The sequence below is a fragment of the Phalacrocorax carbo genome, chromosome 1, assembly GCF_963921805.1.
Source record: "Phalacrocorax carbo chromosome 1, bPhaCar2.1, whole genome shotgun sequence".
Classification (NCBI taxonomy): domain Eukaryota; kingdom Metazoa; phylum Chordata; class Aves; order Suliformes; family Phalacrocoracidae; genus Phalacrocorax; species Phalacrocorax carbo.
The window spans coordinates 194,652,315-194,675,539 of NC_087513.1; the positions used below are offsets into that span (position 1 = coordinate 194,652,315).

The window sequence follows — 23,225 nt, forward strand, 5'->3', positions numbered from 1 at the left end:
ATACTGTGCCATGGCAATTTCAGTTTAAAAGCCTCCATGGTACCTCACACTTTGCCATGGGATGGCAACTGGCTAGATCCTTCTGCTTCCATTACCCCAGGGCAGGACTGAAATGACTAGGATTAGAAACTGGATTTAAAGCTCAGGAGTGAGCTGCAGGAGATGATGATTAGCAGTCTTGAAGGCAGGACTGGCATCCTGAGAGGAAGATACCTCCCAGTCACCAGCTGTTTTTGCTGCAGTCAGCCAAGCCATTACACCCCACAAGACCCATGAGCAAGGGTCTTACTGGCTCTGCTTCTGGTATGCTGATCATATGTTCATGCATTTCATTTTCTTATATTTGTAAATATGACTCTATTGAAGCTGCATTTAATCCTGTTTCTCACATATTGCATCAAAACCAATAATGCAGATTATTAAAGTTTAATACCACAACTAACTTTCAAATTAAGGGGAAGTGGTTGAAAATGGTGACAGGTAGCTTAAAATAATTGGCTAGACAGTGCCTGGCTCTAGTCTGAGCTCCACCAGTCAGCCCCACACCAGCTCTGGCATTCCAGGGGTTGCTGTCCCATCCAGCCCCTCTGGGGCCACCAGGGCCCCATCTCTGGTCTGCTTTTGTGCACTGGCATGGACGTAGCCACAGCAACAAGTTCTTGGCTGCCCTTCCACTCCTATGCAAATCTTGTCCTTCTGCTGTCACTTCAGCCTTTTTCATGAGCAATTCATTCTTCTTAAAAGGAATTATTAAAAACAAAAAAGACCGGTATGCTGGCCTAAGAAGTTATACATTGCTGAGAGAAAGATTGTCATTTGAGATATACAAGGAAAAAGGCTTTGGGCAAAGAAAAGGTGATTATAAGCCAATCTTGAATGGATAATTGGGAAATAAAATGCCAGGAAAAAAAAGAATGTAAAGTAACTAATATATCAGAAATACATGAAAGATCAATAAGGGGAGACATTGAATCAACAGAGAGCGATGAGAAGTACTTTGCAACAGAATAAGATGTTGCAGAAAAAATCAAACACGTTCTCCAACTCACAAGGAAAATGGAAGGTGAGATGGCAGAGTGAAAACAATGTGTCCTGGGGTGGACAGTGAAAAACTGGAGACATTAGCAACCTCTCCAGAACAAGTCTTGGATAATTTAAAATCAATAAAAACAGTCAGAGCCAAAAGACCAGATGAGACACACTTCAGAATCCTGAAAAAGATGGCAGACAGGTTATTGGACTACCATGAGTTATCTTTAATAGCATCTTTGAAACAGAGGGTATCAATAGACTAGAGAGAAACAAACAAAATAACAGTTGTAGGAAGGAAATTATGGAGAGCTATGAATTAAATTTGACCTCCAGAGCAGACAAGGTCCATGAAATAGTAAGTGATAAGACAAAAAAACCTCAACTTTTGAGAAATAGGAAAACTTCAGGAAATACAAATTTAGTGGAATAAGAATCACACTAACAGCTAGTGCAATTTCCTTATGTATACTTCTTATGCACTGGCATTTTTAAAGGCAGTATTACAGACAACAAATAGGACTGATAGGCTGACACTCTTTAGATTTTAGAATGTCACATAATTCAGAAGACAGCAAATTAGTACATACAAGACAAGTTCCTATATGGATTAAAAATGGCTAAGGAAAAGTCATGTCTGCAGTCATCAATGATGCTGGATAATATGGGTGATGGATGAATGATGGATGAATAAAACTCAAGGCAATGTTCATTTCCAAAGATCAGAAAAGACAGTGGATTTGTTAATAGGTCCTGTTCATATATTCCTTTCATATCTATCTCCGAAACTGGTTCCTGTTATGCAACGGCTTACCCTATTCATATCCTGAACTTGCAACCTCTTGCAGTTTCATTTAAGTGGAAAATATGATCCAATTGCTCTCTGCACCTGTATTCCTATGTTCAATGTTGACTGAACTCAAGTCACAGGGCTGAACTGGTATTTACCTCCCAGTGTGCAATGTCTCAGAAGTCACATCAGCTGAGCTTGGTCAGCTTCTGCTAATGGCATCAATATAGATAAACTCCAGGTGAAGGGTCAGATAGTAAAGGATAGTGGCAAGGGGCACTGTGTTACAGAGAACCTTGATTTTCTGATAAACCCCAGATCCTGGGAACCTGTATTAGACAGACGTCATCCTCTCAGGGTAAGTCAAGACACTCTGTCCCATTTCCAGTCTAATTTCTCTAAATTTCTTCTGCAGCTTACTATGGAAAAATGGACACTGGGGGAGAGAGAGTAATAGTTTTCAAATATGTGCAAAGAGAAGATCCCACATCCACTCCAGACACAAGAGGAAGTAAACTGTCACAAAGGGGACTGGCAAAACACTAGGGAAAACTTTTAACTTGAAAGCAGGTAATGCATCGGAGCAGCCTGCTTTCAGAGGCTGCATCATCTCATATTGAAGGATTTTATAAATAGTTTTTAATGAACAGGTTAAATAAACATCTACCAGAAGGAATCCTGTCCTAGGGCAGGAGGAGGGACCATATGACCCCAAGTTATTACTTAACTTTATCCCTTATGACTATTTTTTTAAATCTCTGCAGACTTGTAGGCTGCTAAACAGCTGCTATGTTTCACTCTGGCAATGACTGATTTTCAGTTGTCTCTGAATTTGCTGCTGTTTAACTGTACATTGTTAAAACCTCCAAGCTTTTACAGGCTACCAAGGAGTGTCCTGTAATTATTATCTCTGTCTTGTGGCTTTGTACACTTCTCCTGACTCTTCTCTTGCTTTTCCCTCCCCTGTAATTCTGCCCAGGATCATGCTGAGCTGGGCAGCAGCTGGGAAGAAAAAAGTATTAGAAGCGTTGTCTCCAAAGAGGCGTATACTGGGGCTTCAGAGAATCAAGAGCTCTGCTGGCACATCTGAACACTGCCCAGGCTTTCAGAGCACAACACGGTGGAGAATGCCGTATTCAGATTGAATGATGGGGTCATGATGGAAGAAAATATCCCATTATCTTCAATAGGGCAAAAGCAAAGATTTTTCAGGCATTTACAAGGAGGAGGAAGATATAAAAGAGCATAATGAGAATTACTACTGAAATTGATTCTCCTTTGGCAGTGACCTGTTAAACCACCTTTGTGCAAGTCCCAGACTCCCTAGTCAGCCTTGCTGCAGAATGAAAAGACACACCTCAAAGAGTTCTGTTGGAGCATTGCAGTATCAGGTCAAGATGTTGCTCATTTTGTGATATTTCTGTCTGAAAAAAAAAATCTTATTGGTGACTACAGTTAAAAGAAAGGAAAAAAGGGTCATACTTTACCTGAAGCATCAGGATGATAGAGGCTGGGAGCACTCGTTATTTCTCCTTGCTGATGGAGACAGCTACCTGAGGACCTTTGACTTGCAATGAGAATCCTGCTCTTTGCAGATGGTAATCTGGACACTGCACCCAGTCCTAACTGTGGCTTAAGTATCATGGCAGATCGATAAAAACTTGGTGGGACCTCATAGTGAGTATACGGTGGAGGGCAAAATTCATCTTTTGCAGGCCTTTCCCCAACCTACAGAAAAATCATTAACACAGATATTATGTGATAAATCAACAAGTCCAGAAAATATGGATCAACAAATCCAGAAAATACGGAGCTCTAAATTGCTTATAAAGGATAATTTTCCCTCCTTGTGAATCTGGGCTTCAGAGCAACGCCAAATGACCATCACTTTCAAAAAGTGATGGTCTTACCATATGAATCGGTCTCCAAAATTACACACATTACCGTCTCAATACACAACTAAACCCAAATAAAGAATTTATCTCCTCCAGAAAAGAAAATAGGCAAATGGAAGATCTTCAACTAGTGAAAGTAAAGTTACTGTTAAGTCCTGGAAGGTGCTATCATTTACAGAGATAGACACATCAAAAGAGTGTGTAATTAGAATATTATTATTGAGATATAATTTAGGTGGAAGTCAGTTTTAACTTAGTTAAAAAGAAAGCTGAAGGCATTTTAAGTTCATTTTATCAGAAAAATGGTATTGTTAAATCATTTGTGTGAGGCAAAAACCCTCTACAAATTCTTGCTACAAAATATTCATTGTAATCTGTACCCTTGAAGTTCCTGAAAAGAGACCTGGTTGTGGAGGTGAGCACGTTTCTGTACGTTCCATTTTCAGGGGGCTGTTGAATATTCCAGATCAGAGCTATAAAACCCAGCTGGCCATTTGAATTGAAGAAAAAAAAGCAAATTTGCCAGTGTGAAACATTTACTGTTTATCACAAATAGATGCTGCTTTGCTAAAATCAATGATAAATCTGTCAGTATTTTAAAAGGTGTATACCGAAGGAACAGCACAGTAAGCCCTGAGCTGGAAGTATATCCAGCAAACTGGCTGTTACCAGGGAACTTGCAGTGAGGGAATGACCTGGTTCCCTGATTCAGCCCTTGCATCTTTCTGCACTCAGGCTGGGCTGATTCGCACCTTGCTGTGATGCTTCATGACTCGGGACAAAGGTGCAGAGCAATGTCAGTAGTTTTCATCCCTCTCATTTGCAAAGAACCATTTGCTCTTCTGGGTAGAGTCCAACTTCTGTACCATTTTCTTATAAAATGCAAAATCATCACAATGTAGAAAGGGCCCATGAATATTTTTTCATTTAGGCCACAGAAAAAATAAAACAGCTTAGGAAATAGAAAATCTGAACTAAATTTGTTTAAAAATTAATCAAAAAGTGCCATAGGCTACCTATGAAGAAATGTAACTGCCAATTAATTAACTCTGCTGTAAGTTATGATGCATATAATATGCCAAATCAATTTCTATTTAGCAATTATAAGCATTTAGAATATGCACTTAAACATTGGCTGTAAAAGCTTTGATCCTAGCTCCTTCAAGAGCTTTAATCCTAATTTAGCAAATCTTTAATATGCTAAAAGAGACAAGATTGGCCTTAAACTATTAAATATAGAATAGCTGAGACCTTTGCACAGGAACTAGGAGGGCAGATGTAACAAACACTGAGCATTATATTTTTGCTCTATGTTTTTTCCTTTGTTTGCTGTCCTATTTCCTGCCATTAGACCTTCCCATTTCCTTTTTTGTTATTCTCCTATGACCTATTTCTACAAGTTAGGATGCAGGTTTTTACTGTATAGATGATTCCCTAGGCTTGGACTGCAGGAGATATTTAGCTTCTTATTTTCAGCTTCTGGATATGACATTGTTTTCCTCAATAAGATTCAGTTACCTTCTCTCTCACTCATGAACTTATTTCAATCAGATTTCACTAAACACTTCTTATACTTTCATGTTTAACTGGCACTGAACATCCCAATGCCAAGTACTTCAGTATAAGGAATACAGAAAATCTTTAAATATAGAAACCATGCATTTTTTATAAACTGGGTCAGCTTAGCCAAACCTTCAGTCACCTCGTTTTTCTTACTGACAGAATGCTACAAATAATACAGAAGAACAACAAACGTACACCAAAACAATCAATCACAACATAAAACATCTTCTCAAGCTGAGAGAAGTGAGAAGAATTTACCCAACTATCTCTTCAAGAGCCTGATTCGGCGGGACATAAACTTGCTATGAAGACACACTCCTTTTTCATTTCTATATAACGGTGAATTCATGAAGCACACAGTTTTCAATAGAATAGTGTGCAATTATTTATTATAAGGCCATTTTAAAGAACTTCAGAAAGATTTGGATTAATATGAATCCTCTTAGCATCCTGTAATATATTTTTGTATGAGGGACTTTTAAAGAAAAGGTCTGTTGGAGCCTGCCAACTAAAATGCAGCTCAGCTCAGAATTTTCTTGTGTGGCTGTCTGCTTGTTCCCTACTCACCCCATTTAATGAACTTCTTAGAAAGAGCTGGGAAGTCTGCAGCAAATACTTGGCACATACAGGAATTTCCACAGGCCAGGTAATCCTGAGCAGAGCTGGCAGCACAGCCAGCAGGTAAGGATGCCCAGCACTTCCTTCCTGTTACTTTGTTGGTAACATTGTCAAACATTAATGCCTCAAGCAAGAATTTTCTTGTCAAGTGCTTGCTGCAGGCAACTATTTTTGAAAAGAGTTGGTGACTTCAGTTAGGGCAGTTGAGATAATGAGATTATGGGGGAAAAATTGCTGGTTTGACTATGTATAGAACAATTCCCCCTACCCCTTTTTCCCATACAGGCCTTTTGTTTCAACAGGCTTTTGTCCATGTTCTCAGGAGCAGAAGGATGTCTGTGCTGGGGAATGGACCCAAGGAGGTGGCTGAAGAGGGCACATGCAGCCTTGAGGGGACAGGTAGGAGAGCTGGTGATCAGCAGACCTCCTTGCAGACCCTCACCAGAACCAGGACTCTCGGCAGCAGCAATAAAGTAGTGAATAAAGTGAGCCAAGGGCCACTCTCTGGCAAGTCATAGACCATATCCATACAGGTAAACTCTCACCCTGCAGACCAGGCTGGTCTCATCCATGCTGGTCCCTGGGAACAGCCTTTGGACACTGGCAGAGATAGACACTGAGCTGGGGAGCATGGTCCACGTCCAGCAGTATGAGCAACCTTGTGTGAGCCTTGGAGGCTGTGCCCTCCCACGGTTCAGTTCACTAGCCCAGCAACAGCCTTTGGGTCCCACTGTTTGCTGTGTTACGTCCTACATAGGTAACTCAGAACACAACGTAGCCACAAATTCCCACTGGTGCTGACTAGAAGAGGCTGAGGTCCAAGCTGAGATGGGGAGCCAGGTTGTAATGAAGCACATAGAGAGCAGCGATCCGCCCTGGACGATGACTGGTTCTATTAAGCATTTCACTGTGAGGGGTTTTCTACCTTTTTTTTGGATGAAGACAGGCTTGAAAGATCTACCTCTACACCATGCCGAGGTTCCAAAGACAAGCACTCGAGGAGCTGCCAATGCCAATAGGCAAGACTGCCCATTTAACCTTAACTCAATTCTATTATGACACAGTCTCTAGGCACATCTGAATTGCCTTCGTGCCTGAGCTACGGTTTTTGTCTGAGCTGCTCTATGTGGGCCTTAGCACAGGCAGCTCAAAGAGCCCTGCAGGCTGCAGGGCTGCACAGAGGTAGCCCTCGAGTCTTCCTCAAACAGCTTTCCAGGATTTGCCTTGGAGTCTCCTGTCCAAGACAGCACCTTCCAATTTTTTCCAGCTCATGGCACCCAGAGGGGTATTTAATTGTTCCTACCATTTAGCTAGCTGAAGGGTGCTTAGAGATTACAGGTCTGATGGATAGCAGCTATTAACACTCCCTATCATAGCTATGTAAAGAGCTATAAAATGCTAATCAAAGCTCTCCAAAGCCCAAATTGGATGTATGAAATAGGGCAGACTGGGATTTTTTCCCTCACAAAGGTAATGCAGAGTACCCATTCATCCCAGCGTCTCCTTGTCTCCAAAATCTCTGAGTCTTCAACACTGTCCCTTCACCAGGGTGATTTTGATCTATCTCAAACCAACCTAATTGCTTTATTTCAGATTGCACATCAGTCATCTGTTATGAACCCATACTGTGCACAGCTGCTCTTCTAAGCATCTGCCCACTTCCACTGATCAATCATTTTCCTTTCTCTTGATCCATACTGGAGTTAAATCAGTCCCCTTTGCACTCCTCCAACTAGCAGGGGACTAAGGGATTTGCTTTTAGGGTGGCAGCCCAAGACAGCAAATACCATCCCCTTCTATCAGCTCCTGACTCATGGGTTAATGCAAACTCATAACACAAACTGCAGTCTGATTGACTTTTCCTTCCCAGCCTCTCCTTCAGGCAATCCAGCTTCTCTGAAGCTGCAGCTTGCTTGGGTTCAAACCTTCCCTCATTGGCATACCCACCCAAAGTCATATTTCTTGGAGGAGTAGGGGAAGATGCTTTGGATCTTCTCCAGCCCATATGTGTCCTCCTTCTAACCCCAGTCTAGAGTAAATCATGCTGCAGACTTGCCACAACCTAAGGCCTTCTCATGCTAGGAACAGTCCTCAATGGTGCACAGAAGTTGGTCCTTTGCTCCCAGATCTGTCTGCTATTCCTGCCTGATTATCTGAACCCCAGCTGTATGGGCCATAGACACCTATGGTCTTCAGAGGGTCATGTCACCCTATAAACAGTCAAATAGTTGCAGTCTGAGTTATTTTGGCTTTAATTTCCAGAGCCATACATTAAATGGTAAATTTCTATTTTCCCTCACCTTACAATGTAATTGTGAAGATATACTTATAATGGCTGTCATAGACATGCTCACAATGACTTTAATAATTCCTCCTGGGTGCAAAATATAAGGGACACAGATGGAAATTGAAGTTAGAGGGGAAAGGGCAATGAACACTATCTTTTGTGTATGTTTTTGTGTGGTTTTGTGCTCGAGATGAGATGGTGCTCTATGAATAGAGCATATAACAGATAACGTATAATCCATGATCACTTCAGTAGGTTGCCTCTTAACATGACAAAAGGGCCAATTTACACTCACATGGTATCTTAACTTGGGTATTTGCTGTCTTTTGATTCTTAATACTGTCACCAAATTTGTTATTTCAATCCTGTTCCTTGGATAAATACTGTATGTAGAATGAGGCAGGCATTAAAATGGCCTCAATAACACCGCAAGACACACAGAAAAAAAAACAACCTAAAAACACTGGTTCAAATGAAATACACTTGTGTGATCTTCATTACTTACATAAAAAGTTTGGTTGTTGAGCTACCACAGGTCCAAGCAGTGGATGCAAGGGCACATCACAGACCTGAATGTAGCTACCTCTTCCCTGTCCTTCCTCCACCTTCCAAGCAAGGTCAACCTTCCTCCACTCTGCTCACCTCCCAGCAGGGATTTCAGGGAACTAAAGACTCCTGCCCAAATTATCAAGGTGGAAACATAATGAGAGAGTAGGAGCCAGAATGGACCAGAGGGACTTCCATCACCTTTTGGCTGCTCAGGAAGACTTTCCAGGGAAAGGAGATTTTTTACTTTAAGATGTAGGTCAATATAAAACATGGCTATAAAATGAGTCAAAAGTAAATCTTTTCCTGCATGGTATATATAATCTAACAAGAGCTCTGATAGTCCCTGGGTTTCAGTAGAGCTAAACAGAAGGGAATTAGTTTAGACCTCTAGTGCTCTGTCTGCAAAAACCTGCCAACTTTCCCATTAAGGAAGAAAAGTTTCTGTAGGCAAATTACACTCATTTCCCAAAGCTATTCTTTGGGGGAAAAGAAAGACATTCTATTGATGGATAAATTCAAGTAGCGTTGTCTTTTCCTTTCTAAACATCCCTATTTATACTACTAGCAAGTGACTGGTTTGCTGGGAAAAACTGGAGGAACACAGTGACAACTGCCAGTCACAGATCAGACACTGCAACAGGGTCACTGCCGGAAATTGTTAAGTTTATTTTTAATGATCACACATTGCCTTGATTCAGGATCTATTTCTTATCTGAGGTTGGAGAACTAACTTCTGGCAGCAACAGGGAAGCAAATGATCACCACACGGCATACAAAAGAGGCTGTCAAAGCTGCCTCCTTACCTCCTGCAGAAACTTCTCGCTCATTGGACTGAAGTGATGTCCCGGGGGCCTAATTCCTGACACAACCAGACTAGAACTGAAGAGTCTTGGCTTCTGGAGGTCAGGTTTAAATTTGTCATACAGGATGCTGGGGGGCTTCGCCTCCCCTCCTTTGGATTCCTTCTGCTCTGTAGAGATGGGCATGCCACATGCAGGGCTACCGAAGGGCAGCCCTGCTGGCGCAAACGAAGGGTCAAGCTGCTCTATCGAACGAGGGTTTCTCCTAATGTATGTGATGATTTTAGGCCTCACAGGTTTGGGCCTGGGTATGGCAGGTTTAATTTCAATGCTTTCTTCCAGCTTTTCACTGCAGTCACTGTCCACATCCACCTTATCTGTGAGAGAGCCCTTGGAGTGGACCAGGATAGGTTTTGGGATGGCACTGCTGCAAGCAGTCTTGATAGGCACTTTAGGGGATATGTTTAATAACTGCGTACTGTCAATGGGAGGTAGGACTGAGGAGGGTGACAGCTTGTCAACATGAAGTGCATAAAGGTCCTTCAAATTACTGTTTGATAGTGTGGGCTGACTATTAACATCCAGCATTGCCACCGGCCGCACGGGAGTTGGGACACATAAAAAGGCATCAGCCTTTGCTGAAATGTTACAGCTCTCTGGTGCTTCCTCTGGAGGATGTTTCTGTGCATTATCTGTCTTTTTACTTGGAACTGAAAAGCTCAAGGTTTCCAAATCACTGTCGTCGTTGTCAGGTTGTTGGTTTGACACTGTCTCTGCACTGCATGTTCCATGCTGATCTGAGAGATCAGAAGCAGGCATGGCAGCATCCTCAGTGTTTCCTTTGACTAGCATCAGTTTATTCTCATTAACTTTCAAGGGTTTGCTGTCAGGTAGATTAATGTTATATGTAAGAGATATGTCTTCACCAACTGTTTCAGCGCAACCTGCATCAACGTCATATAAATTCTCGTTTTTTCTAGGTGTCGCTTTACCACTGGATTTCCTATCACAGGTGAGTGGAAATATTGTTTCCACTTCTTTGCCAGTAAAATATTCCTCACCAACCTGGCTAGTTGCCCCGCTGTCACTGTCATTGCTTCCTCTCCTTTCCTCACCGACGGTAACGTTATCACTTAGCAATTTCTCATCAGGATAGGTTACCACCTGGCTTGACAATGGATCTTCTACTTTATTATAGGTGTCTTGAAAATAGGGTGCTTGAAATTTTGATGCATCAGACCCAGAGCCTTTCTGCTCCTGCATTGCTGTATTTTCATTTTCTTGACATCCTAGGAACTCCACCAGCATAATCCTCTCAATCTTCTGTTGACATGTATTTTTAGATTGTAGAGATGGTGCAGTCTTAAGCTCCAGTTTTTTACTTTTATCACCCTGACCTAATTGTGCTTCTGATTTACTAGCAATCCCATTGGGCTTAACAGCTGAATGTTGAGAATGAGAAGTATGCAGTGTGCTTTCAACATTAACATTTGGTACATTTTCTGGTTTACTTATTTTCTTGTTCCCTGAGGTAGATGGTTTGGAATAAAACACAATATTTTCCTCTGAGGTATTGTCAAGTGGATGAAACACCATCCCAAGAAAATGATCCGTGGATGTCTTTTGTGATTTCTCTGTATTTCCTATCAAATGGTGTGACCTGTCGATGGAGTCCAATGATGCTGAAAGCAGACGTTTACACGACACGCGGCCAACACAGTCTTTTGCAAATGTTTCAGACTGAGGAGATAATTTACTTGGTCTTCCCAAAGAAAGCCTTTTTATTCTTTCCATCTCCACAGTTTTGGGCATTTTACCCTTAGAAAAGTTCTGGGTGAAGTCAACATCACCTTTGGAAATAACCTCCAAGTTGGCATCATTTGTGCTGCTTTTTAAATTGGACAGACTTTGTCCTCGGCTAATCCTGATATGCCTTGATATATTCTTAGCTTCGCTGGTCCTACAATCTTTCCCCATTTCCCTGCTTGTGGTAGAGGGCAGCTTATTTTCCTGTACACTGGTATGACAGGTCCGAGAGTCTTTGAAGGTCAGATGTTTATTCTGCTCTGTGTTCAGATGAGTAACTTTCTCTGATCCTCCAGAGTGTATATTCCCACTCTCATCTGTCAAAGCACATTTCTTAACATCCCCTTCAGTAGTTCTAACTTTTGTCACAATTGGGTTGGCATTGGTATCTCCCACACTCACTATGCTTTCATTATTATTTTTTATTTCACTGCGGTTGTCCTGAACATGGGCATAACATGACTTGTTCGGGATTAACGGAGAACTCATTTTGAAGCTTCAGGTGACTGCTTTTTTGGCAGTCCTGATTAATGAGGAGCTTTTTTTCCTTGTCAGATTAGCTATTATGCATGCTTCAGTTATACATTTAAATTATAAACTGAGCAGTAGAACATTCCTCGTCGGAAAGCTTGGAGTCTCTTGTCAGAGTCACATTTTTATGCTGCTCAGTTGTCTTTCATGCAGCCTCTGGACCTAGGAAATCTTTATGACATGCAGTAGAGAAGTTCAGCGATAGCAAAATAGATCTGTTAAGTTTCCTCTGAATGAGAACCAGTTAGTCCAGCCAACCTATGAGAAAAAAAAAAAAACAGACAACATTACACTGATGTCAGGAATCATGCTAACTAAACCAAAGTTAAAATCAACAGGACTCCCAGGTACATTCCCAGGATAGAGTGCTTGCAAACCCTTTAGATGCTGTTTCGATCACAGCTTTGCTGCTAGCAAGGATTCTTAGAGTAGCACAGATCTCTGACTTGAGAAGTTACACAGTTAAAACTGTCCTGGTTAGAATAGTGGTTGCTACTGTTTTTAAGCCACATAGATTTACAACTGGAAATAGGCATAAATAGCTAGGTGAGGACGGGATCCCATATTGAGGGACTAAATACTTTTGTATTTCTATAACAATGTCTTTATTACACCAAGGGTGGCTACTGAAGCATTTAAAGCACTGTTGTATAGACAAAATTCCAGCTCCATTAGGGGACATTTATGAGTTTCTCTCCTTTCCTTGTACAAATTGCTGCTGTACTTGTGCTGACACCCCATCCCCTTTGACTTTTTTTAGCCAGATCTATATATGCCAAGAAAGCAAAAACCGTGGCTGGAGGCCTACAAAGGAAAACCATGCTTTTCTGGGACAGTTGTATATGTGTATGTTCAAATATAGAGGATTATACACCAGTCCCAATATGGTACAGCTCCTTTTGGCTCCCTCCCATTTGTGGCTGTAGGAGCCCAGATTTTGCCCTCTATCATCTCCAACAAGATGAAGGGCAAATTTCTGTCTATGCCATGCCTAAATTCACTCTCTGCAATATTTCTTGTGCCCTGTTATATTCATACCCTTCATCATAAAGAAATATGGAGACTGGAAATTGGAACATGCTCCACAGATCCCAGAAGGTAAAATTCAAAGCACCTGCAATGCTCCCAGCTCTGCTAGGTTTCTAATTAGGGGCTCACAGGGGCACTAATTAGAAGCGCTGATTAAGTCCACTGTTCTGTCTACAGCATCTAGGTGCAAGTCTGGGCCCATGTTTCTAACACTTGCTATGAGCGTGTCCTCCCAGCCTTTGCATTCAGTTCAGCTCTGCTCACAACATCTGGCTCTGAGCTCAATCCAGTTTCTTTATATGGTGCACACACGTTGGCTGAGTCTGGATTCAAGCTCCTGGCATAGTTCCAGCTCTTCAGCAAACAATAACTAATTAAATTAATTCATGAAACAGAACACAGTATTAAGAATTTCACTTCAGCACCACAGAATTTTGTTATTATAGGTCTCATTCGCAAACCATTGTAAAGCAAGACTTTTAAACTGCTTCTGTGTTCTGTCCTTATTCCCAGAGAAAAAAGAATTAAATACTTATTAAATTAAATATATGCATTATGGAGATTTTTGGTTCATTTCTTGTTCTTTCTTTTCCCCCAAAAATTGACAATACCAGAATTTACATATTCAACCTGAAAGCCATACTCTAAATGCCCTTCACTGGGCAAAATACACCTGCTGTTTTCTGTTTAGTTAGCTAGGAAGGGGCATTGATGGGCTCCAAAGAGAGCTCATTCAGCTCATGTTTCTCCCTCAGTTGGCAAATGGAGTACTGAAAGCGAGGGCCACAAAAATTATCAGAGGCCTGGAACACCTCTCCGATGGAGAGAAGCTGAGAGAGTTGGGAGGATTGTTCAGCCTGAAAAAGGCAGCTCTGGGGAGACCCTATTGCAGCCTTTCAGTACTTAAAGGGCTTTTATAAGGAAGATGGACAAAGAGTTTTTACCAGGGCCTGTAGTGATAGGACAAGGGGTAACGATTTTAAACAAAAAAAAATAGGTAGATTTAGGCTAGATATAAGGAAGACATTCTTTATGATGAGAGTGGTGAAACACTGGAACAAGTTGCCCAGAGAGCTGTGGGTGCTCCCTCCCTGGAAGCGTTCAAGGCCAGGCTGGGGGGGGCTTTGAGCAACCTGATCTAGTGGAAGATGATCTTTAAAAATCCCTTCCAACCCAAACCCATTGTATGATTCTATGAATTGAATAGGAATTGCAGTGAGGAAACTTTGGGGAACTGAGAAAAAAGATGGAGAAACCTTATCCTCATCTTTCTTGCACTACCTTGCACTCTCTCACCAAAAGTGTCACCTGATGGCTCAAAACTTTAACAGATTGTGGTGACTTGCCCATGGATGCTGCCAGACACTCACCTAGTCACTCTTTTATTCTCCCTTCTCCACAGGACAGGGAAGAAAACAAGATGAAAAAGCTCATGGGTGGAGATAAAGACAAGAAGATCACTTAGCAAGTACCATCACAAATAAAACAGACTTCACTTGGGGAAAATCAGTTTAAATTATTGACGGTTAAAATAGAGTTGGATGGTGAGGAAGAAGGACAAAAAAGCTAAAATACCTTTCCTCCCCCACCCCTTTTTTTTCTTAGGATCAACTTCACTCTTTCATTCATGGCTTCTCTGTTCCACCTGTTGCTCCTTCCCTGCCTTGTGCTCCCAGAGACACTGAACCTCCGGGTGCTATGGCAGTATATATAAATAAATCAGTAAATGATGATGATCATGATGTACATTAAACCCTAAGTATCATATCAGGCTGATTCATTTCAAATGTACAAGTAGAGCAATACATTAATTTGCCACTTATTTTCTTCTCTAAATCTCTTACATGGGTTTAGAACAAAGTTAATTAAGGCATTTAAGATTATTAATATGGTGCTAAGAGGTTGTTGGTTCCTCTTGTTTACACTGCCCCCAAATGATTAGTAGCAATGCAAATGAAGACAGTTTTGAAAAAAATATTGTGGAAGGACCTGTATTCATTCAAAGCATCTTCACTCACAGTGTGCGAGACAGGCTATGCTGGCATGGTTCAGAGACTAGACCAAATAATTTGGTTTAATGTTGCTGGTACAAATTGATCAACGTGTAGGTCAGGAAAGATCTGTCCCCTCCCAAATACAGAGCACTGTACAACCTCAGTATACCGCCAGTTGAGATTAACCTCTTAAAGCAGCCAATGCTGGCCAGAGACACAGACTTCAAATGTCTTTGTCATTACATTGCTTTTAGGAGTAGGGACAATAAATTACTGTCTGGGCAGAGATTAATCTCAGGCAGTGTTAGTATTGCTCCTGTCCTTCTGACAGGGTCAGTGAGAAGGGAGAGGCACCTCAGAAAGGTGGTATTCTCATGCTAACCCCTTTCAGGATGGGCCCTACGCACTCAACCTTCCAAGTTCGTCTCTTCTGGTGACATCCAGTCACAGATAAAGGTTGTCACAGACTTGAAGAGCCCATTACATTCTTACCATTAGCATCCATACAATTGCCCAAAAATATTTTCTCCTTCTGCAGGATATTGCCTGTTTGACTTTGTAATATTTTACAGTTCCCATTACAATGAATACATCGAATAATGATTCTGTGTTTGAAAATAATACAAGACTCTATTCTGCTACAGAACATACTGACAGCACAGGACTCCTGCTAAATTAATATAAAAGTATAATGAAGCATCTATGTCAATTAAGACCTTATCAATCCACTTTTCCCTGTTAAGGAATACAAACTTTTGGGTTTGGTTCAATCAATGTGATAAAGACTTACATACTGTGATACGCATATTTGGGAGTTTTATGTTACATTTGGGACCTTAGAAGATTTGATCATTCTTCTGTAAATAGCTTCTATTTAAGAAGCTTTGGCTTGGATTTTGTGCAGGGCAGTTCATTTTATGTGGCACTGTCCAGGCTCAACTTCACTATGCTCTTTGGAGTCAGTGAGATAAAAAGACTCAGCTGTGCCTGGGTTCTGCTGGCTCTTCCTCTATTTTTTAATACTCACCTCTCTTGACTGATGTTGGCTGATATACACACATCTAAAGTCACTCCCTGCTGTGCAGGAATGCTTTGAGATGACAGAGATGTGAACCTCCTAACTCTTCAAATGTCCTCTTTAGCACAGGAGCAGGGGGTAAGGGGAGACTCAATCCCAGCAATGACAACACCTCATCATTTGGCAGCACCTCACTGGGGACCCTGGACAAGAAATGTGACTGCAAGTCTGAACTTGGTATATGTAAACCCTGATATGGGTAAACATTTCTTGATACTGTATAGGGTAAAAATGTCCCCTCTGAATTGCTGAGTGTGGAAAATGAAGTCATAGCTCTCCATGTCACAGCTTCTTGGCAGCACGTAATAACTACATTTGTGAAAAAAACCTTACAAAGTGATGCCAATGTGCTAGGCAGTAGAATAAAATGGTGTCCACCAGACTATGGTTAGCTATGAATCCCACAGAGAGGAGAAAACTTCAAGGATCCAGAAATGTAATTAAATACTTTTGTTTAACTTCAGCAGTACCAGTTTCCTTCTGAGATGTTCATTTCTTAGGAGCCTGTATTCTAAGCCTGATCTCATGTAATGATGATCTCGGAAAGAAGTCTACAGGAGTTTCTTCCTCTCTGCTATCGTGGTTCCTCCCCTACACTCTGCTCCTTCCTAAGCTGCATTTAGTCAGCCCGTCCCACCCCACCCTCTGGAGATGCCAGGGAGAAGGTGAAGCTGAGCTGGGTGAATTCTGCCCCACAACACACAGCATGAGCTGTAGCAGCAAAGCTCAAGTTCATAAAACATAGCTGGCTGGAAAGGGAAAGCAGCAGGCTGCTTCTAAATAGTAACAGCAGCTTTTTTGGTTAAACAAGCAGCATAGGAATATTGCTATGCTCAGTAGGCACCAAATAAAACAAAAAATGGTAAAGCATTACCGTTTTATTGGCTCTCTGTTTTGTTTTCAATTTGCTACAAAAATAGAGCAGTAATAATTACGAGATATGCAAAGGAATTATCAAAACACATGAAAAAAATAAAAGTGGAGATAAATAAAACCTGAAATCTGTTGAGAAGTTTGGCCCCTGTATCAACATTTCCTAATTAAGGCTGTCACAGCTGCTTAACCATCCCGGTACTGAAAGTCTAAAACCAGAATATTTACAGCAAGACACGCTACAAACATCTGATTGCACTGCTAACACTGTGCATGGCTTGGGCTGATCGCTCTTTCAGTACAGAGTGTGTGAGAAGCACCTGATTACCTTATTAACCATCTGCTGCTGAAACGATGCCTCTTGCTACTACCTTAAAAAAAAGCAATGGGTTTGTAAAGAGCTGGGGCAGAGCCAGTAGCCTGCAAATGGTCAGGGAGGAAATAATATTTCTGTGTCACCTGACTTGCCATTTTAAAAACTTTTGAACATGTGAACATGAAGTAAATCTGATCTTGAAATGTTCTTTGGAACTGTAAAGTGAAAAATCATAATTTAGCAAATTTTGAAGCTGAGGCAAATGTTTAAAATCTGTTTTGGTCAGAATCATTTTGATTAAATTAATTTGATAAAACAGCAGAAGTTCATTAATAATTTGGATGAACTAAAACCTGGTTTACTGGTGAATAAAAAACGAAATGTAACTGAAAAACTTTGCTTTGGTATATGAAACCTCTACCACAAGCTTACCATTAGCTATTCTATATTCAGTTTTTGTATCTATATCTATAGATATCTATAGATATTTTTATATCTATATATTTATAAATAGATATAGACATAAAATAGGTAATCATGCAAATAATGAAACAATTAAAATGTATTGACTGTAAAGGCATTAAAACCATTAAAACCCTAAAATTCTGGAAATGCTACAGAATCACACTCTACAAAAGCCTCTAATATTTTCAGATCATTTCAGTTTTACAGATGAATAAGGACTGCCTTCCTATCATTTCCAGTGTATAAGAATTAACATTTGCTCCACCATTTCTCTTCTCTGCCTATGTCTTAATTGCTCATCAGGCAGAAAGTTGTCTATCTGAAGTACTGTCCTCCTCATGAAATACAGCAGCATTTCCATAGGATCTGCCAACGATGAGATTATGCTGTAATTTCCCCAAACAGCTGGGTGTGCTTCGCTATGAATAGAAGCCACTGGGGAGTGTATCCAAATCTTAGTTCTCAGCCTTCTAAATCACATTAATAAAATTATCACATGCCTGGGTGAGCGCTTCTTCACCACTTTTAATTAATTCCGATTGTATGTTACCTACTCCAAGTGGTTTACTGGCTTTTTTTTAAAGTGTCCTAGTATCAGCTTTCAACTTCCATCTCAGTTGGAAGAAGTTCTTCATAAAGATTTGGGCTTCTCAGGAAGATATTCCTGCCTCCTTTCCTTTCAGCACTGTATTTTTTTTTTCATCCGTGGGGCTCATTTCTTGGCAGTGTGCATCCCTGGCATTAAATTAGGTGATAACTCTTCTCCCAGAGAAGTCCTCAGCTAGCCTGTGGCTGGCTTACCAGTTCTCCCCAGTGGCATTTCCTGGGACAGCTGCACATATCAGGAGGCTGCTGTTCATCCCAGTTTTCTGTAGTAACTGTAATAACCACATCTGTTCCCCACCTCGTATGAATATATTCATCGTACCATTTCATCTGCCTTCCTCCATTGCTGCATTGGTCAGACAATAGGAGCATCTTTCCTGTGGGCCAAGATTTCTTTCTCAGGGTCTGTTTCTGCAGCAGTTTATCTGTTGATGCTGTAATGCAGTCAAAGATGCTCATCCTGTTTGGATCTCTGTTGCTTCTGCAGAGGGCAGCAGAGCTGGAGTGTTTGCTTAGCCCTTGTCCTGGATGCTGCAGGTGTTTGTGAACTGGAGCTCATGACCAGGATAGCCTTTGACAGTAATGATTAGAGGCCTCTCACTTCATGCTTTCAACAGGAAGGTTCAGACTGGACATTATGAAGCATTTCTTTACTGAGAGGGTGGTCAAACATGGAACAGGCTTCCTAGAGAGGTGGTTGATGCCCCAAGCCTGTCAGTGTTTAAGAGACTTTTGGACAATGCCTCTAATAATTTGCTTTAACTTTTGGTCAGCCCTGAAGTGGTCAGGCAGTTGGACCAGATGATGGTTGTAGGTCCATTCCAACTGAAATTCTATTTATTCTGTTTTAAACATTTGCCACACAACTTCAAAATTCGTTAAATTGAAGCTTTTCACTTTACAGTTCCAAAGAATATTTCAAGATCAGATTTACTTCATGTTTACATGTCCAAAAGTTTTTAAAATGGCAAGTCAGGTGACACAAAAATATTATTTCCTCTACACAAATTTTCTTTTCCCAAATAATGGGGTGATAACAAGCCCAGTAGAGGCCTCTGGTTCTGGCTTTCTCAAGGCCTATGCAGCAATGTGATCTTTTCACTATTTTCCTTGGGTCAGTGTTTCCCCTTTACTTCCAGTTGCCATGTCACATGAAGGATATCACACACAGCAAATGTGCCAGGAGAGCCACATACCCACATGGCTGCTCGTCAGGCTCTTGAGACCTGAAAACCAAGCCTGTGATGAACAAGATGGAGATGTAGCCAGAGGAGGCCTGCTGAGAAGGTCCTTCCCACCACCAGAATCAACCAGAGGGCACCCAAACCAGAGTACAGTCTCATCCTCTAGGTCCTGCACATTTGCACTCTTTGCTGTCTTTCCCCAGGAACTTCAGGGTCAAGGCTGCAGTAATATGATTTCCTTACATGACACCCCCAAGAGATTGCTGGGAAGCAGCACACCTCCCTGTTTGCTGGAAATCACAGCCACGTGCATTACTCTCAAATGCACAGCCAAAGGTAAAGGTGCTAAAGCAAGGTTGCCCCCTGGTTTTCCAAGGGGAGGAGAGGTGGAAGCATCTTTCTCCATGACCTGAAGCAATAGGACTGAAAAATCAGGTGCCAGCATGAAACCTGGAGATCACTGTAGCTCCTGGCAGTGTTAGAAGCTTTTATATGTATTTTTTTATATATATATATATATATATATCTCCATATATATATATATCCTTCATTGCCTATGTATTGCAATTGGAGGATATCAACCCAGCAGGGCGAGCAAAAGAATTACACTGTCTTTCTTTTGGCTGAATACCCCTTTTGGCCACTGGAGCATTTTATCTCACAGGCTTTGCTGCAGATGGAAAACAGCCACAACCACATGCAACTGCTGTTGGCCAAAGCAACCTGCAGCTGCTTGGTGTCACTGGGGAACAGACCCACAACTTTGCCTGCCATGGCAGTGGCAATGGCAATACAAAGAGCAGAAATCTCAGTACAGCTACTTAATTTACCTCCAGTTACGCTGTACGGATCGGTACGTCTTCAGTGCAAACAGATCAAAATCCTTCCCAGATAATGTATATAAATTATTTCCTTTTCATAAGAAACTTGTAAATGTGGGGGGGTGTTGGTCAAAACAGCATTTTGTAATACAAATCTGAAGAGCTACCCTAATAATTTATTACCTGTGAGGGCTGAATTCCCAAAGCACATTATGTGGAAAGAATCCTCCTTACTGCAATTTCAAAGGACTACGGGATTTGGGATTAAAGATTCTCGTTATCAAAACTGACAAATTATTTTAATTATTAACATCAATCAAGTCTCCACAAGGCATAAGCCTTAACAGTTGTTTTTCAAGGCTTCTTTTTCAACATTTCCATTTGCTTTCAAATGTTCACTGTTGCATAAGACAACGTACTTTGATATAAGCAATCCTATTAATTGGATCCCCCCTCAAAAGGCAGAAGTTTCTGATCGTCTTAGCAATGGCAACCAGGAAGCTGATTTAATAACCACAGCAACTTATCTTGAACAAATGTCTGGTTTTATTTAGCTCCAGATAAGTACACCTGGTTAAAGGTGTAGGAACAGCTCATCCTTTCTGAGGCACAATGCTATTCTATTCAGGACTTCAAAGAAAAACAAACAGCAGAACCTCAAGGAAAGCCACTGTGAAGAGAGACGTTATTAGATGAGGGCATGCTGGCTGCTTAAGTAGTAAGAGCTGGTAAATCAAGCAAGGCAAGACCTCAGCCCAGAGCTCCAGTCCACATAGATTTATAATACCACAACCATGAGCAAAACACAGGCAGCACAAGAAAATCTTGAATCAAAGGGCCACAGGAGAGAAGTTTATCACTGATCATCCCAAAGCATCGTAGAGCAAACAAAATGGCAAGAAAGCAAGCAGTAAAGAAGTTTTCTTGGAGGAAAGTATAGTCAAGGCGAAAACTGATTTCTCCTAAGCATGTGGAAACAAACAGCAGAAGAAAAATGAGGTATTCAGTGAAGTCCATGCTGCCATACCTCAGCCCACTAGTTACATATGGACCTGTTACCCCAGGGCTTACCCCCAAACACAAGGAACAGGGACAGCCCTCTGCGCTCTTCCTTTTGCATGTGGAAGCTAGCAGGGCCACCGTGTGTGCACTGCTTCACCGCCTGGCACTCTTGGGCGCAGCAAAGCACAAAATCCTGCTAATGTTAACAGGAGATAGTAGCGAAGGTAGGAGATGCACTATTAGCTCCTGTTTGTTCTCCTCTGTCAGAAGAGAGGGAGCAGCAAAGGGATCCTGCCCATCCTTTCTGAGCACTTTCTGCAGTGTCCAGCCATCGACTTACTCTGACCTTCTCTATCCAAAAACATGCACTGCAGTTTATCATAAAATCTGCAACAGCTGGACAGTGGATGCATTGGGCCCCAAAACACTGCTTAATTTATTTCTGTACAGCACAAAATCTTGACATAGTAAGGGGTTTGGGAAACGTTTCCAAAATGATCATTGTTTTTTTTGCTAAGACTGCTAAATCTTTCCTGTCTTCCAAAAAACATCTGGGAGACAGAGAAAATATATTTAGTTATAACACTCAAACATGAAAAAAGTTCATAAATTTGCTTCCTATTGAGCAAAAAACAGAAACTCAGAAGCTTTGTCTACTCCAGCAAATTTACGCACTGCTGATAAAGCAGTTACAACTGGTGCTGAACTCAGTTTAACTTCAAGTGTAGCCAAGGGCAAACTTCCTTTCCACATAATTTTCCGAATTCTCCTGAATTCAATGGCAGGTAAATGTGTCAGTTCTTAACTGAATACCTAAATACGAATTTAGGACCCTAATTTTAGATTGCTAGGTTTGCACATTTCAGTTTGAGCCACCACCAGTTCTTTAATGCTTTCAAACTTTTAAAAATATTACTGCAGTCAAACTTTCAGAAACATTACTGCAGATACACAGAGGCAACCCATGAGTAAAATCCAAAGCAAATGTAAAGCGTTGTCAGAAATTCTGATCATTTGCTTTAACTCCAGTAAAAACCATCTTCCATAATTTGATCTACATTTCTAAAATATTTTTCCTTGTGACTTGAGACCTAAGGCAGAAAAAACATTGTCAACTTGTCTTAAAAAACAATGGCAAGATGAAAACTGTGATAAAATCCAGACTGGGCTCTAGAGTAGAGGACCCCGGTTACATCAGTTACAATGACCGACCGAAGGGAATAAAGCTCAGTCCGGTTTTATTCACAGTCATACTTTCCTACCAGGCTCTGTAAAATACATGAAGTAGTTTTCCAGGTGTAAATCCAGCTATTAGGAAAGCAGAAAAAGCACACATAATTATACAACTCAAGCCACCTCTGACTGACTGAAAAGCTAGAATTTCAGAAGCAGGAATGCCACGGTGCCCACCGTACACCACGCACCTGTGGTGGCTGGGGGCTCACCAAGGGTGAACTGGCAGGTAAGCTCTCATTTAACAGCACAGAAGGCAGAACGCAAAATCTTGTTATTAAGAAAGTTCAAGCACAACTAATGCATTACCTGCCTGCTGCTACTGATCCTGAAAATGTACTACAAGGGCTTCACAGCAACCATTGCTCTGTAAACACTTTCATTTGTTCTGTTTAGAAAAATGTGTATGTATTGCTCAAAAACATTTGCAGCAATGTGTCTGTCAAAAGATTGCATCCCCATTTTCATAAATTAGCAGAAAATTGATTCAGCTTTAGCACTCTGTCACCTTTCTATTTACCGTGCACTCTATCACCATGCCTCTTTACATGTATAAATAAAATAAGAAATACTTCCATTGTGAACTTTGGGGATTTTTTCCCTACTGTATTTTTCAACAGCAAATTATATACAATAAAATGACAGGATTTAAAAGTGTTAAACTCATATTTATTTTTTATATTGTTGATTATCACCCACAGTTGTGCACCAGGCATCTTTTGTGTGTATCAGATACAGATCAACTGAATGAAAACC

General features: G+C 41.1%; 1 protein-coding gene across 1 annotated transcript in view; it reads right to left on the bottom strand.

Annotated features, from left to right (window-relative positions):
- Positions 1-23,225, bottom strand: part of MTUS2 (microtubule associated scaffold protein 2) — a 329,597-nt gene that overhangs the window by 198,572 nt on the left and 107,800 nt on the right. Inside the window, exons 3-4 of the mRNA XM_064441072.1 lie at positions 9,535-12,126; positions 3,307-3,547 (exon numbers count right to left, since the gene is read on the bottom strand). Coding sequence (XP_064297142.1) covers positions 3,307-3,547; positions 9,535-11,826 — 2,533 coding nt within the window. The 5' untranslated portion in view covers positions 11,827-12,126. The remainder of the gene's footprint in view (positions 1-3,306; positions 3,548-9,534; positions 12,127-23,225) is intronic.